Source organism: Equus caballus, chromosome 10, assembly GCF_041296265.1.
Source record: "Equus caballus isolate H_3958 breed thoroughbred chromosome 10, TB-T2T, whole genome shotgun sequence".
NCBI lineage: Eukaryota > Metazoa > Chordata > Mammalia > Perissodactyla > Equidae > Equus > Equus caballus.
Window position 1 is genome coordinate 74,489,597 of NC_091693.1, and position 14,918 is coordinate 74,504,514.

The window sequence follows — 14,918 nt, forward strand, 5'->3', positions numbered from 1 at the left end:
AAACCAAGAGGGTGTCCTGACCTGCAGGTGTTGCTCTCTGATGGAGTCGCTTTTCACTCACACACAACTCTATGTAGCTTCCTCTAAGATGAGTACACCTATGGATTTACTTAATGACGGCTAACGATTTTTCCATTAGGGAGGCTGATTCAGTTTGTTTTTTATAGGTTTGTTTTTCCCTTCATAGTGGTATTTATAGGGTGCACATATCCATGATATTTAGGTACGCCCCATTCTTCTCAATGACTACACAGACTTCCTAACACAGGCACTGTTCCTTGCTCCCCAACAGCCGATCTCTCTCTTTCCTTTCTTCCCAGTTAGCTGAACTCTTGAGTTTGTTCAGGGACTGAATGGAAATCCCTATCTTAGAGAAGGTAGGCCCCTCTCCTAGCACCACAGGATGAATTATGACTAGGATAAGAAAGACACAGTAATCTCATTCTAAGGACATGTCACCCTGTGTTAATAAGCTAAAAGGAAGTATGTGAGAACATTTGGGGGAAAGATTTTATGTCCTGATAAGAGCAAAAAATTCTTTAGGAGAGCCTCTTGTATTAGCATAGTTGTTCAAGAACATGATAGCTGGAGCTTGGCAACCATGTTGCAACTATGACATGACAAACCTAGGGTCAAAAAGTTAACACACTGAGCGTAGCAAAGCAGAAAATACCTGAGGACTTAATTCAATGTCCTGACAGCTTAAGTCACTGTTAACTGGGTGGTCTGCTGCATAGAGCCAAATCCCTCCGAACACACACAATTCCAAGATAGAAGTACACTACAATTACTTTAATCCTTCCTGATGGGAATTGAGATTGTCTCAACTAGTTTTGCTATTACAAATATTGCAAAACTCCCGGCCAAAACAAAAAACCACAGGTCTGAACATGCACACGTGTGAGTCTCCTGGAAGGCTGCACACTTCTCTTTGTGCAAAGTTTCATAGGTGAGCTCAACACACAGCCGCAGTCGAGAAGCAGCACACACCATAAGAAATCGCTGGAGTTCACAGAACAAGAGCAGCAGCCAAAATCTTTAATGATAATCTCATAGGCAATGTCTAGAAAAGTCTTTGAAGCCCTGGACTTTTACTTGTCCTCTGCTCTCAGTTCATTTTATGAGATCAAAGAGGAAAACAAAATGAAACATTATTCTCCTCAAGTAGTATTACCTACGGCCTTCTCTACTGTAGCTTTTATCTATTTATCAAGATATTGGTGAACTCCTTATCACTGTGCTTCTCTGAGTATTTCTGAAGGCAAAAACGATACAGTGTGTTTTTGGAAGAAGGCTGTATATAAATTATTATTTTTATAAAATGATTTGCTTTTTAGCATAGGGATTTTGTGAGAGGGCTCATTCATTTCTGTAAAAACAGAAAACTTAGTAAGAAAAAAGAGATATGCAAATATAATTTTGTTTTTTGATAAATTGTAGGTGCAAAATTGTTTTGAGCCAGAATACTATCAGTTTGACAAGAAATGTCAACACAAATTATCAGAAAGTCTCAACCATATGATATTAATATTCAGTTCAATACTTTCAAATATATAAAGCAATATTAAAAATTGCTAACATAGGCTTAGTAGAAGAGACTAAAGATAATTTATCACTATGTCAACAACTTATGTAAAGGCTCATGTAAAATGTTTGAAGGTGCTTGAATATTTTAATTCTTCCTATGGCTTTTTTCTTTTTTTTTAGCCACTAATTTGCTATTTTTAAAGAGTTTAGCTAAGAAACGTAAATTTAAGCTTGTGAAATTATGACCATTCTAAATTGTTTATAACTTTTTGGTATTTTCTAAGACCTATAAACTGAATTTATTGATTAAGAACTACAATAATGCCTACTTAATATCCTTAAGATATTTCTGGAATATATTCCCAATAATCCTCTCATTGTTAGTTGAAAAGAATTAGGAAGTTTTTACAAAGGACAGAGGTATCAATAATCACGTTTTTTAGACGAACTCGTGTAGTATACAGCAGAAAACTTCTTGCATGGAAGGCTGGGGAAGGACAATGAGAGGAGCGGGTGGGTAGATGCTCCCCCAGCTAAGCAACACGCTTGCAAGGTCATGTTTTGTTTGGATGACGACAGAGTGAAGAGCTGATCCTCTGTGACTATGACATCACAGAAGAGAATTAATTAATGGGGATTTCAGTGTGTTACCAACCACTTTTACTTTTTTTGTGGGAGATGAACCAAGACATTCCCATTCCACTCACTAACAGATTTAACTTCAATAAGGTTGTTTTTAATGGACTCCTTTTCATTTATAACTATTTAGGAAAAAGCAACTATGTTGTCATAAGTATTCTGAAGTACTAGAAAAAAGTTACTATGTTGTCACAAGTATTCGGAAGTACAATTCAATTAATTTTGACAAGAATCTTATCTTACTTGGGTTCTTATTTCTATCCCAATTAGAACATATGTCAAAAAGTCTATATTAATATAGCAACCATGACCAAATTCTTACTATGTTCTAAGTGACTGTTAAAAGAATTTCCAAAGGTAGCCTTATTTCACCAACATTGAGATAAATCTTTGCTGCTTATTTTTAAATATATTAAAGAAAATGGTATTAAATGTGTTTGTGTATTTCTAATTATTTTTATGTAGAAAGAAAAGTTGAATATGAAAGGTAGATAAAATTTTTCTTTTCTTGCATAGTAGAAAGGAATTAGGGAGTTATGAGGAAATAGTTTCACTCTAGAAGTATCAAAATTTCAGAGGACATCTCTAGATGCAAGCTTTGATTCCTCTGGGACAGGAACCGGCAAGGTACAGTCTGCTTTTGTAAACTGTTTTACTGGAACGCAGCCACATGGACTCGTTCATGTATTGTCTGTGGCTACTGTCACACTACAGTGGCAGAGTCCAGCAGCTGCCACAGAAACTGCATGGCCACAAAGCCAAAATTATTAGCTATCTGGCTCTTAACAGAAAAAGGTTGCTGACCTAGGCCCTAGGGTATCAAGAAAAATATTTAAAGATGTTCAGCTCCCTGTTATCTTATTTTAATGAACAAGCTGGGTATGTGTTTGATGTGAAAATAAATCTCTTTTTTCTCTTCATATATAAAGAAAAAATGTTCAAATGGAATAATACTTTGAAGCTTAATTTCTGCATACGTGAGTGTACTTAAGGAAAAACAATAACTTTGCCAATTTTTAGCAAAGTAGTTTACTCCATTTCACTTTAAATCTTTTAAAAATGATAACGTTAAAATGAAAATATGTCCTGAATCTCATGAACCTTCACAACTAATACTTTTAAATAAATCTAAATAAATAAAATCCACTTTTTCAAAAAAATAAACTAATTTAACAAAAGAAGAAATACATTTACTTTATTTCCACTTTTATGATAGTCAACAAGTTAATAGTTTTTCAAAAATATCACTATATCTTTCAAAGTAAACATTAAAACAATGAATTTTATGTTTGAGAGGTAAAAGCTTGTTTGGGTTTACAATAGCATATCTGCTTACTAATGCAACATGGTAGATGTATGCACATACACAAATGAATGGCTGAAAGTTAGAAGCTTTTGTTACCCATATACAAAACATAGCTTATTGAGTGCCAAAGTGTATTTTTTACATCATAAGTTAAAGCTTTGAAGCAGTGATGATGTTTATGCAAAATCAAAAGTGCAACATGCCCTTGTGGACAAACTGTAAGTGCCGCTCACTTACATTGTTGATAGATTTATGCAAAGCTTCACCCAGAGAGTGCCGCTATGAAGACAAAATCACAGCAATAAAGGGAAACGTTCAGAAACCAGCTTAGAGAAAGAGGGAGAAAAGGGGGAGTAAAACACAGAACATTAATTATAATATGCTCAAGAAAAAATAAGTTGAAAACGGCTCTGAGAAAGAAATTAGACAAAAAGAAATTTAAGACACACAGTCTAAATTGTCGATAGTCCCTTAAGACAGAGTCTGCTATTTGAGGCCTGGCAGACTTACCTATGCAAAATACCAAAGGCTAGAACAGAGAAATCAGAGCTCAGTTTGAAAGATAATGGTTATTGAAAGACCTAGAAGGAATATTACTGTTCTAAATTCCTCCTGGAAGCCTACAATATAAAGCTGCAGCATTACACTCGGTACTGGTGCAGGCTCACGAAGGAGTTCTCTCAAGAGAAATGAGCAGATGAGAAATGAAACCCTAACTTGACTGACTACCTAATTTGGGGGCCAGAAATAGACAATCACTGAAAACATGAAGACTTCATAACCTGCTTTGGTACTTGGGGGAAAGGAAGAAGAGGTGCCTTCATATCTTTCCAATCCTACTTCCACTGGAAATTTCCATTGGAAAAACCTACAGCCTCTCTCCCCCCAAAATATGGGGAAAAAATATGACTTCATTTTCAATTGCCTTACTTTTTTGCCTTCTAAAAATACAGAACAGTATTTTAACTTTATATTATTAGTTAGAATAGAAAAGTTCCTGTAAAATGGTTTTCACTTTGAACACTAAACAAATTTCCAGACAGAACATAATTATCTTTTTTTTCCATAATGTGATTATTCCTTGGCATGTCATAAACTAAAGCTAGTTTTTATTTGGTAAACAGTTTCTTAATAATAACTTAGACTAATATAGGATATAGTTTAGGATACAGTTGACTAGAGATGAAAAATAAGCTGAGAAAAAAAGATTGACTTTCTATTTGATTATTCCATAATTTCTCAGTTTAAATTTTCTCATACTTTAAATTTTCTCATACTTTCTATATATTAATTTTATTTTTTACTTTTTTCTTATGCTTTCTCACACACAAAATATTCTTTATATACTAATGAGACAATTCACTTCCCCAGACTTCACAAAACTTGTGAAAATCTGAGGAATTTTTAGTTGTAGCTTTTTTCCCTCTTTGTATTTCTCAGAACTCATGTCCTAGTACTAGAAGCTGATCTGAAATGTAAGGGGGAGGGCACAAGGGATAAAAGAGCACATGTGTACAGTGACGATGGCAATGAGACTTTTGGTGGTGAACACAATGTAGTCCACACAGAAGTTGAAACATAATGATGTACACCTGAAATTTATATAGTTATAAACCAATGTTACCTCAAAAAAATTAATAAAATAAAAAACGAAAGTAAAATAAATGGCATTTACTTATGAAGCAGATTTTATTTGTCACTCTTTAAGGTGTCATCAGACAAAAATACGTATGTTATTTAGGATTCCTAAACTAACCAATAAACCAGACCAACATGACAGATCAGAGTGGCCTGCTAGGTCTTCCCTTAGGAATTCTAGATTTTAGATTTCATACGACAGGAGTATACTTGAACATGTGGAATCTAACTTCATATGGTCACTAACTCTGTCAACATACCTCTATCAGGCTATGGAAATATCTAAACCAGTAGGCATGGTCCCTAAGCTGTGCCTTGGGGTGACCTACGTCACAGACCTAGCTATGACATGGATGTTAACTCAGGGCCAGTCTTCCTCAGCAAAAAGAGGAGGATTGGCAGCAGTTAGCTCAGGGCTAATCTTCCTCAAAAAAAAAAAAGAAAGGCACAACTAGTGCTGCTGGGTCGCAATACCCTTACTGGTTAACACACAAATTAAGTAAGACATTTTTTCATTTAAAAAATATTTATTAGAGTACTACTAAATTCCAGGAAATATGATATTGAAAGTTGAATAAGATAGTAAAAGAAACGTATGAAAAACAAACAAGAAAAAAAATGAAAAGTTCATAAGTATTATGATAAAGAAAAGGTTGCATGATAGGAAATGACTGGAAGTTATACTGGGCTGATGGGAAGGACAGATAGATCTTTTGGAAGAAGTGACATTTAAACTCTGAATCAATGAAGAAGCCAGCCACGAAATGAGATGATCTTGGGGGAAGAGTCAGCTCGCACAAAGGACCTGAGGCGAAAGTGAGCTGGGAGTGACTGTGTGTAGTGTGTGTGTGTGTGTGTGGGCGGGGGGTGTCTGTGAGGCTGAAATGAGATGGGAGACATCTCTGCAGGGGCCAGATGGCTTAAGGTCTTGAAGGACAATTAAGGAGTCAGAATGAGAGCCTTAATTCAATGAGATGCCCTGAGAGAATTTTAAGAAGGGGAATGGCGTGATCTGATTTACATCATAAAAAATCACGTTGAGCGTTGTGAAGGAAAGTGAAATTGGGGAGGCTAGATAGGCGGCTATCATAACGGTGGCCTGGACTAGTGTTTACTAGGGGAGATGGAAGCGGATGGAGCTGAGGTATGCTTTGGAGGTGGAATAAACAGGATTGACAGTTACATGAGAGATAAAGGAAAGAGGGAAATGAAGGATGACTTCAGTTTTTACTCTGAGCAATAAGCACTGCCAAGAAGTCAGGATGATGGGATGGCGGATGGGGATTGGGAGTCAATACTTCTGAGTCAGACGTGCTAAGTTTGAGATGCCTATTAGCCAACCAACGACTGTGAGTTCGGGTGAAGACAGCAAGTCTGGAGATTTAACTCTGGAAGGCACTGACATATGGATGGTATTTAACGCACAAGACTGGATGAGATCCCCCAAGTAAGTGCCTGCTTGAAAGCATACTGGAGGAACTAAAAATCTGTATGCAGAAATACTCTTTGGCGAGCACTCTATATGAGCAAGACCCATGTTGATAAAAACTGATGTCCTATATAATAGTTTATTTGTTTCAAAGCATCCTAAGTTTCTTGTTAGTTTCTGAGGTGAGTGAAAGGGGCCTCATGAGACCCTCTTTGAATGAGAGCACTCACATGCTGCAATGCGGACACTTACTGAACGTATTTTGGATTCCTATTCTTGGAGGATGAATATAATTAGACTTTCAGATAAGTGAGGAGGAAAATGGAAAATCATTAAAAAAGTTGCTGCCCTTAATTAGAAATTTAGAGCTTTGTACATAAGAAACTATGCTCTTAGGACTAATCTCATGATTCTACACCTCAGTGTATTCATTGCAAGCTTCTACAAGTTTGCAATTTGTAAATGTACCAATGTACAAATATTGAAATCGACTCAATTACAAGCTTTTAGAGGATGAAGACCCTGTCTTATTCATATTTTGTATCCAAAGTACCTAATTTGGTACCTGGCAAAGAGTAAATGGTCAAGAAATCTTTATTTAAAGACTAAATGAATATGTACTTTTGTTATTGAGTTAGGTTTTGCTACTCTCTACCTTACTTCTCCCACAATAACAGAAGCAGTAAGGAGAAAATTCTAGATAACTAAAAAGAAAGAAGTTATTTAGAAAAAATATATATATATCATGCAAAAATCCTCTCAAAGCCATCAGATTCTAAGACTTAGAACCGTATCCTTTCAGAGAAATGAACTATTGAGGATACTGAATATTTGTCCAGAAAATATTAATCTGAACAAAGAAAGACTGCTGAAAGGGAAGCAATATTTGCTGAACGGCACATATTCCACTCTATCATATTTTCTATACTGCAGCCAGAATTTTGAAATTACAATATTTGAATATTTCACACTTCTGATTCAAACTTTTCAGTAGCTCCTCATTGCTCTATCAAGGCAAAGGAGGCTCCACCGGTCCGACCCTGCCTCCCAGCTCGCTGCACTCCAGAACAAAAGTGTTTGGGGGCTGCCTGAAGGCCTTTGCATGGACTTCCCCTCTGCTCAGAATGGTGTTCTCCTTCTCCTCTTGGCCTGACTCCTGCTTCTCTTCCGGATCTCAGGTAAAGGATCCCAGACTCGGAGGAGGCTTTGCCAAGTCCCCAGACTCTGTTAGGTCCCCATGGTACACACATTTGTGTACCACGGTTGTAATGAACTGATGTGTCACACTGTTATTTCTACCTGCCTCCCTTTCCAGACTGTAAGCATTGGGAAGGCAGAGATCACTGTGACCCATTACTGGTCTGGCACAGTGCCTGGCATATCAGAAGCAGTAAGTTTTTGACAGATGTCAAATGTCGTCATCAAATGTCAACAGATAGGAAAAAATTCTCATTACTAACAAAAGAAATGGCATTTATTAAATTTCTAACTTCCTTGAAACAACATCTAAACTAATCTTACATTGTGATTCAAGCAAAAAATGTTGAAGCTTAATAAAATATTCCAGAATTCAGTATTTAATATATAATATTGTAATTTCTTAAAGCAAATTTTGTAGTCCTTTTTCTAATATTAATTTCAAGTATACTGATCTCTAGAGAAAAGCAACTAACAACCCAAGATTTAGAAGCAAGAGTCACAGCTTTAATAATTCTCTTAAAGCAAAAAATAGAAGAGGGGCTGGCTCGGTAGCGCAGTGGTTAAGTTCACATGTTCTGCTACTTGGCAGCCCGGGGTTTGCTGGTTCAGATCCCGGGTGCGGACATAGCACCACTTGTCAAAAGCCATGCTGTGGCAGGCGTCCCACGTATAAAGTAGAGGAAGATAGGCATGGATGTTAGCTCAGGGCCAGCCTTCCTCAGCAAAAAGAGGAGGATTGGCAGTAGTTAGCTCAGGGCTAATCTTCCTCAAAAAAAAAAAAAGAAGAAAAAGTCATGAAAAATTGTTCAATATTTAAACTAAAGTCATAATAACAGGCATATAAATGAAATTAAGGTGGAAACAAGCTAATGTGTTGGGTCATTCTTAACACTTTTCTCAGAGATTCAGTCTTAAATAACTTTATAATTATATGTCCATTGAACACTTTCAGATCTAAAATACTTCAATTATTTTTAGTATCTTGTCCTATGAAATAGGAATGGATTAGTGGATTTGTTACTACAATGCTATCTACATGTTCTTAAGTGTTTTTCGGGTGTCTGGGCCCCAGGACCTCTGAAGGCACACAGTGTTGTCCTGCACGTCATCACAGGCCTTATAGTATTTTGCAGCACAGATATATGCTCAGCAAACATTAATAAAAACTCAGTATTTAAACATCTCTTTTACAGCTGGGTATAGATATCATAGTTCCACCTCTTCACTCTCTTCTCCTAAAGGTGCCAATTTAAGAACTGGACAGAGAAATTCTAAAAAGGGAGGTTTTGGTAGGGAAAAGAAAATGAAATACTTTTAGATTTACAAATTAATTCAGAAAACAATTTAGTACTGTTTATCTTAGGAGAAAAAAATCTCAAGAGGAACAATATTATCAACATAAATCCGATAACAGAGAATATAAAATAATAACTTCATTAAGTTTTTTGACTGAAGAGAAATTAAAAACAAACTTCCGTATTTACCAAGGCAAATATTGCAAACTAACTTTGAATCCAGGAAGTGAAGTAGAAAGATTGACGAATAATGGACATTGGCTGGTTTCTGGTAGACTTTAATTCTATTCTGCATTTTCTGAGGAAGCAAAATTGAGTCCTGCCTGCTAGTCCCACTCTCTGTTTTACCTGGCTTTTCTCTCTTCTTCACAAGTTATTTCTCTGCTTCCTCTTCCTTTAACTTCCCTTTTCCTTACCCCAGTCAGCACTTTTTCCAGGGTTCATGCTGGATCTCTTGTGTTTATTCTACAGTTTCCTGCTCTCCTGATTTCTAGGGAGAGGATTCAGAACCTTCAGGGTGAGCTTTGCTGACCTGTCACTGCTCAGGGCTTCTGTAAAGCTCTTAGTCTGAGCCTGGAAGTGATGGTTATTGCAGGCCCCTTTCTAGTTGCTTTACCTCAGAATCCACTCACATCTATTCTTCCATTAAAAGGTAGTATTGTTATTCATTTAAAACGGCATGAAAATATAATCGTTTTACAATAGGCAGAAAGAGAATTTTTAAAGAGGAATCCCTTCCTCACTGACATAAAACTTCTTAATTTAACAGTGATGGGAAGGAGATAGTAGAATGAGTACTGAGCTCTAATGCCAAATTTATTCAAAATTTTTGTGATCTAACTTGTCTAGATCAGTGCTGTCTAACTGAATTATAATTGAGAGCCACATGTGTAATTTTAAAATTTTTAGTAGCCATATTAAAAAATGAAAAAGCAGATATTAATAAAACAAGATGGAGAGGTGATGTCAGTGTCACGGCCTAGTGAGCTTGCCTGGGACTCTCTCCCCTCCAACATACAAAAAAAGGAGCAACGATATTGCAACAAAAAAATATCCTAAAGGCACAGGAATCCTCGGAGACCCACAGCAGCCAAACAATGGAAGGCAGAGAGGCTGGAGCCCCCCTCGGAGGAGCTGGAATCGGGTAAGAGAGATCTTCGCTCCCTCCCCTAAAGACTGCGATCACTGCCGTGGGAGGCTCCGAGAGGGGAGGAGTGGGGGAGGGGCTGCACATCTGCAGGATCACCCAGCACTCCCATGGCCGTGCAGCCCGGACGGAAGCCCTCTAACGTGGGAAAGCATTCGCATTGGGTGACCTCAGCAAGCCAAGACCCCAGGAGAGCAGACAGCAAGAGCTGATCAGGAAACCAGGTCTGCGCACAAGGGAAAGTATCCCTCCCTCCCCAGACACGCACTGTGCTGGCCATCTCCGCTGAAGGCCAGGGCTCAGAATATGCAGCTCTTGACCCCCATCTAGTGGCAACAGCCTTTAACTGCAACCGAATAATAGCACTATGCACAAAACCCGTTTTTCTGCCATCAAACAATTCATAAAAACTCCAGACCAGAGGTAAAATAAGCACCCAGAATTATTCCCTGAGGACTCAGAAATAAGTAAACTAAATGACAATGAATTCAGAATAGCTATAGTCAATAAACTCAATGAGGTAAAGGAAAATATAGAGAAACAAGTCAACGAGTTCTGGAGTTACTTCACAAAAGAGACTGAAACTATAAAGAAGAATCAATCAGAAATACTAGACATGAAAAATATAATGGAAGAAATAAAACATAATACGGAATACCTGAATGCCTGTGTGGATGCCATAGAGGAGCAAATCAGCATAATTGAAGACAGAAAGGTTGAATGGCTCCAGACAGAGGAAAAAAGAGAATTAATAATAAAAAGGAATGAAGAAAATCTCCGAGAAACAGCCAATTCAATGAGGAAATGCAATATAAGAATAATTGCAATCCCTGAGGGTGACGAAAAGGAGAATGGAGCAGAAAGTGTGCTCAAAGGAATAACAGCAGAGAACTTCCCAATTCTAGAGAATGAGAGAGAAAATGTGTGGAGGAAGCTTTCAGGTCTCCTAGATATGTCAATATAAAAAGACCTACTGCAAGGCATATAGTAGTAAAACTGGCAAAAGTGAATGACAAAGAAAGAACACTCAGGGCAGCAAAGCAGAAGAAAATCACCTCCAAAGGAAACCCTATCAGACTTTCAGCAGATTTCTCTGCAGAAACTTTACAAGCTAGGAGAGATTGGAATGACATATTCAAAACTTTAAAAGATAACAATCTTCAGCCAAGAATACTCTATCCAGCAAAAATATCCTTGAGATATGAGGGAGAAATTAAATCGTTCCCAGACAAACAAAAGCTAAGGGACTTCGTAGCCATGAGACCCCCACTACAAGAAATCCTCAAGAAGGCCCTCATACCTGAAAAAAGAAAAAAAGGGAGAAAGGGGTCACAAAACACAGAGTAGGGAGACAAATAGATAGAATCAGAATAGGATGGCAAATATACCACTATAGCATTAGGATAAAGGGAAGGAAAACACCAAAAACAAAGACAATCTTATCACTTTAACCACAAACTCACAACACAAGTTGGAATAAGAGATGACAATAATTTAGGAGGGAAGGACGAAAGGGACTGAAGGAAATAAGAGGCCACCAGAAAATGGACTATGTTATACACAAGATTCTGAATACAAACTTCAGGGTAGCCACTAACCTTAAAAACAGAACAGAGACACAAAAAATAAGTGAGGAAATAAGAAACTGCAGATGTCAATGGGTAGGCCAAAACACACAGGACAAGAAACAAAGATAATGCAGGAAAACTGGAAAACGAGCGACAGAATGACAGCATTAAGCCCTCATTCATCAATAATCACCCTCAATGTAAATGGATTGAACTCTCCAGTAAAAAGACACAGAGTGGCAAAACGAATTAAAGAACAAGATCCAACAATCTGTTGCCTCAAGGAAACACACCTCGGCTCCAACAAAAAACACAGGCTCAGAGTGAAGGGGTGGAAGATGATAATCCAAGCTAATGGCAAACAAAAGAAAGCAGGTGTCACAATACTTATATCAGACAAAGTAGATTTCAAGATAAGGCAGGTAAGGAGAGACATAGAGGGTCAGTATATAATGATCAAAGGAACACTACATCAAGAAGATATAACACTTATAAATATCTATGCACCCAACACAGGAGCACCAAAGTTCATAAAGCAACTATTAACAAACCTAAAAGAAGATATCAAAAATAACACAATAATAGTAGGGGACCTCAACACCCCACTCACATCATTGGACAGATCATCCAGACAGAAAATCAACAAGGAAATGGTGGAATTAAATGAAAAGCTAAAACAGCTGGACTTAATAGACATATATAGAACACTCCATCCAAAAACAGAATACACATTCTTCTCAAGTGCACATGGAACATTCTCAAGGATAGACCATATGTTAGGAAACAAGGCAAGCATCTATAAATTTAAAAAAATTGAAATAATAACAAGCATCTTCTCCAATCATAATGCTATATAGCTAGAAATTAATTACAAGAAAAAAGCTGAGAAAGGGACAAACATGTGGAGACTACACAATATGCTATTGAACAAGCAATGGATCATTGAAAAAATTAAAGAACAAATCAAAAAGCATCTGGAGAGAAATGAAAATGATAACATGCCATACCAACTCATATGGGATACAGCAAAAGCTATATTAAGAGGGAAATTCATCGCAATACAAGCACACATTAACAAACAAGAAAAATCCCAAATAAGCAACCTCAAATTACACCTAACTGAATTAGAGAAAGAAGAACAAACAAAGCCCAAAGTCAGCAGAAGGAGAGAAATAATAAAAATCAGAGCAGAAATAAATGCTATTGGAACAAAAAAGGCAGTAGAAAGGATCAATGAAACAAAGAGCTGGTTCTTTGAGAAGATAAATAAAATTGACAAACCCCTAGCCAGACTTACAAAGAAAAAAAGGGAGAAAGCTCAAATAAACAAAATCAGAAATGAAAGAGGAGAAATAACAACAGACTGCAGAAATACAACAGATTCTAAGAGAATACTATGAAAAACTATATGCCAACAAAATGGAAACCTAGAGAAAATGGATAAATTCTTAGACTTTTACAATCTCTCAAAGCTAAGTCAAGAAGAAGCAGACAATCTGAACAGACCAATCACAAGGAAGGAGATTGAAACAGTAATCAAAAGCATCCCAAAGAATACAACCCCAGGACCAGATAGCTTTCCTGGGGAATTCTACCAAACTTTCAAAGAGGATTTAATACCTATACTTTTCAAGCTATTCCAAAAAATTAGGGAAGATGGAACACTTCCTAACACATTCTATGAGGCCAACATCACACTGATACCAAAGCTTGATAAGGACAGCACAAAAAAGGAGAACTACAGACCAATATTGCTGATGAACATAGATGCAAAAATTCTCAACAAAATTTTGGAAACTCGAATTCAGCAATACATCGAAAGGATCACAGATCATGATCAAGTGGGATTCACACCAGGGACTCAGGGATGGTTCAACATCTTCAAATCAATCAATGTGATACACCACATCAACAAACTGAGGAATGAAAACCACATGATCATCTCAATAGATGCAGAGAAGGCATTTGACAAGATCCAACAGCCATTTATGATTAAAAACTCTGAACAAAATGGGGATAGAAGGAAATTACCTCAACATAATAAAGGCCATGTATGACAAACCCACAGCCAACATCATTCTCAATGGGCAAAAACTGAGCACCATCCCCCTGAAAATAGGAATGAGACAAGGATGCCCTCTATCACCACTCTTATTCAACATAGTACTGGAGGTTTTGGCCAGAGCAATCAGGCAAGAGAAAGGAATAAAAGGAATCCAAATAGGGAGGGAAGAAGTGAAACTCTCGCTGTTTCCAGACGACATGATCTTACATATAGAAAACCCCAAAGAATCCATTGGAAAACTTTTAGAAATAATCAACAACTACAGCAAAGTTGCAGGGTATAAAATCAACTTACATAAATCAGTAGCATTTCTATACTCTAATAACAAACTAACAGAAAAAGAACTCAAGAACACAATACCATTCACAATTGCAACAAAAAGAATAAAATACCTCCGGGTGAATTTAACTAAGGAAGTGAAGGGCCTGTACAATGAAAACTACATGGCTTTCCTGAAAGAAATGGATGAGGACATAAAGAGATGGAAAGACATTCCACGTACTTGGATTGGAAGAATAAACATAGTTAAAATGTCCATTCTACCTAAAGCAATCTACAGATTCAACGCCATCCCAATCAGAATCCCAATGACATTCTTTACAGAAATAGAACAAAGAATCCTAAAATTCATATGGGGCAACAAAAGACCCCAAATTGCTAAAGCAATCCTGAGGAAAAAGAACAAAACAGGAGGCATCACAATCCCTGACTTCAAAACATACTACAAAGCTACAGTAATCAAAACAGCATGGTACTGGTACAAAAACAGATGCACAGATCAATGGAACAGAATTGAAAGCCCAGAAATAAAACCACACATCTATGGACAGCTTATCTTCAACAAAGGAGCTGAGGGCATACAATGGAGAAAAGAAAGTCTTTTCAACAAATGGTGCTGGGAAAACTGGAAAGCCACATGTAAAAGAATGAAAATTGACCATTCTTTTTCACCATTCACCAAAATAAACTCAAAATGGATCAAAGACCTCAAGGCACAACCTGAAACCATAAAGCTTCTAGAGGAAAATGTAGGCAGTACACTCTTTGACATCAGTATTAAAAGGATCTTTCTGGACACCATTTCTTCTCAGACAAAGGAAACAA

The 14,918-nt window shown here is 37.1% G+C and overlaps 1 protein-coding gene across 17 annotated transcripts in view; it reads right to left on the bottom strand.

Annotated features, from left to right (window-relative positions):
• Nucleotides 1-14,918, bottom strand: part of FAM184A (family with sequence similarity 184 member A) — a 135,140-nt gene that overhangs the window by 29,860 nt on the left and 90,362 nt on the right. For 10 of the 17 annotated variants that reach the window (XR_011422632.1, XR_011422636.1, XR_011422635.1 and 7 more), the window contains exon 10: nt 3,710-3,751. The exons of the other annotated variants lie outside the window; for them this stretch is intronic. Coding sequence is in view for 5 of the 10 variants with exons in the window: in XM_070225473.1 (XP_070081574.1) it covers nt 3,710-3,751 (42 nt within the window). In the remaining 5 variants the exon portion in view is untranslated. The remainder of the gene's footprint in view (nt 1-3,709; nt 3,752-14,918) is intronic. 17 annotated transcript variants of the gene reach the window in all.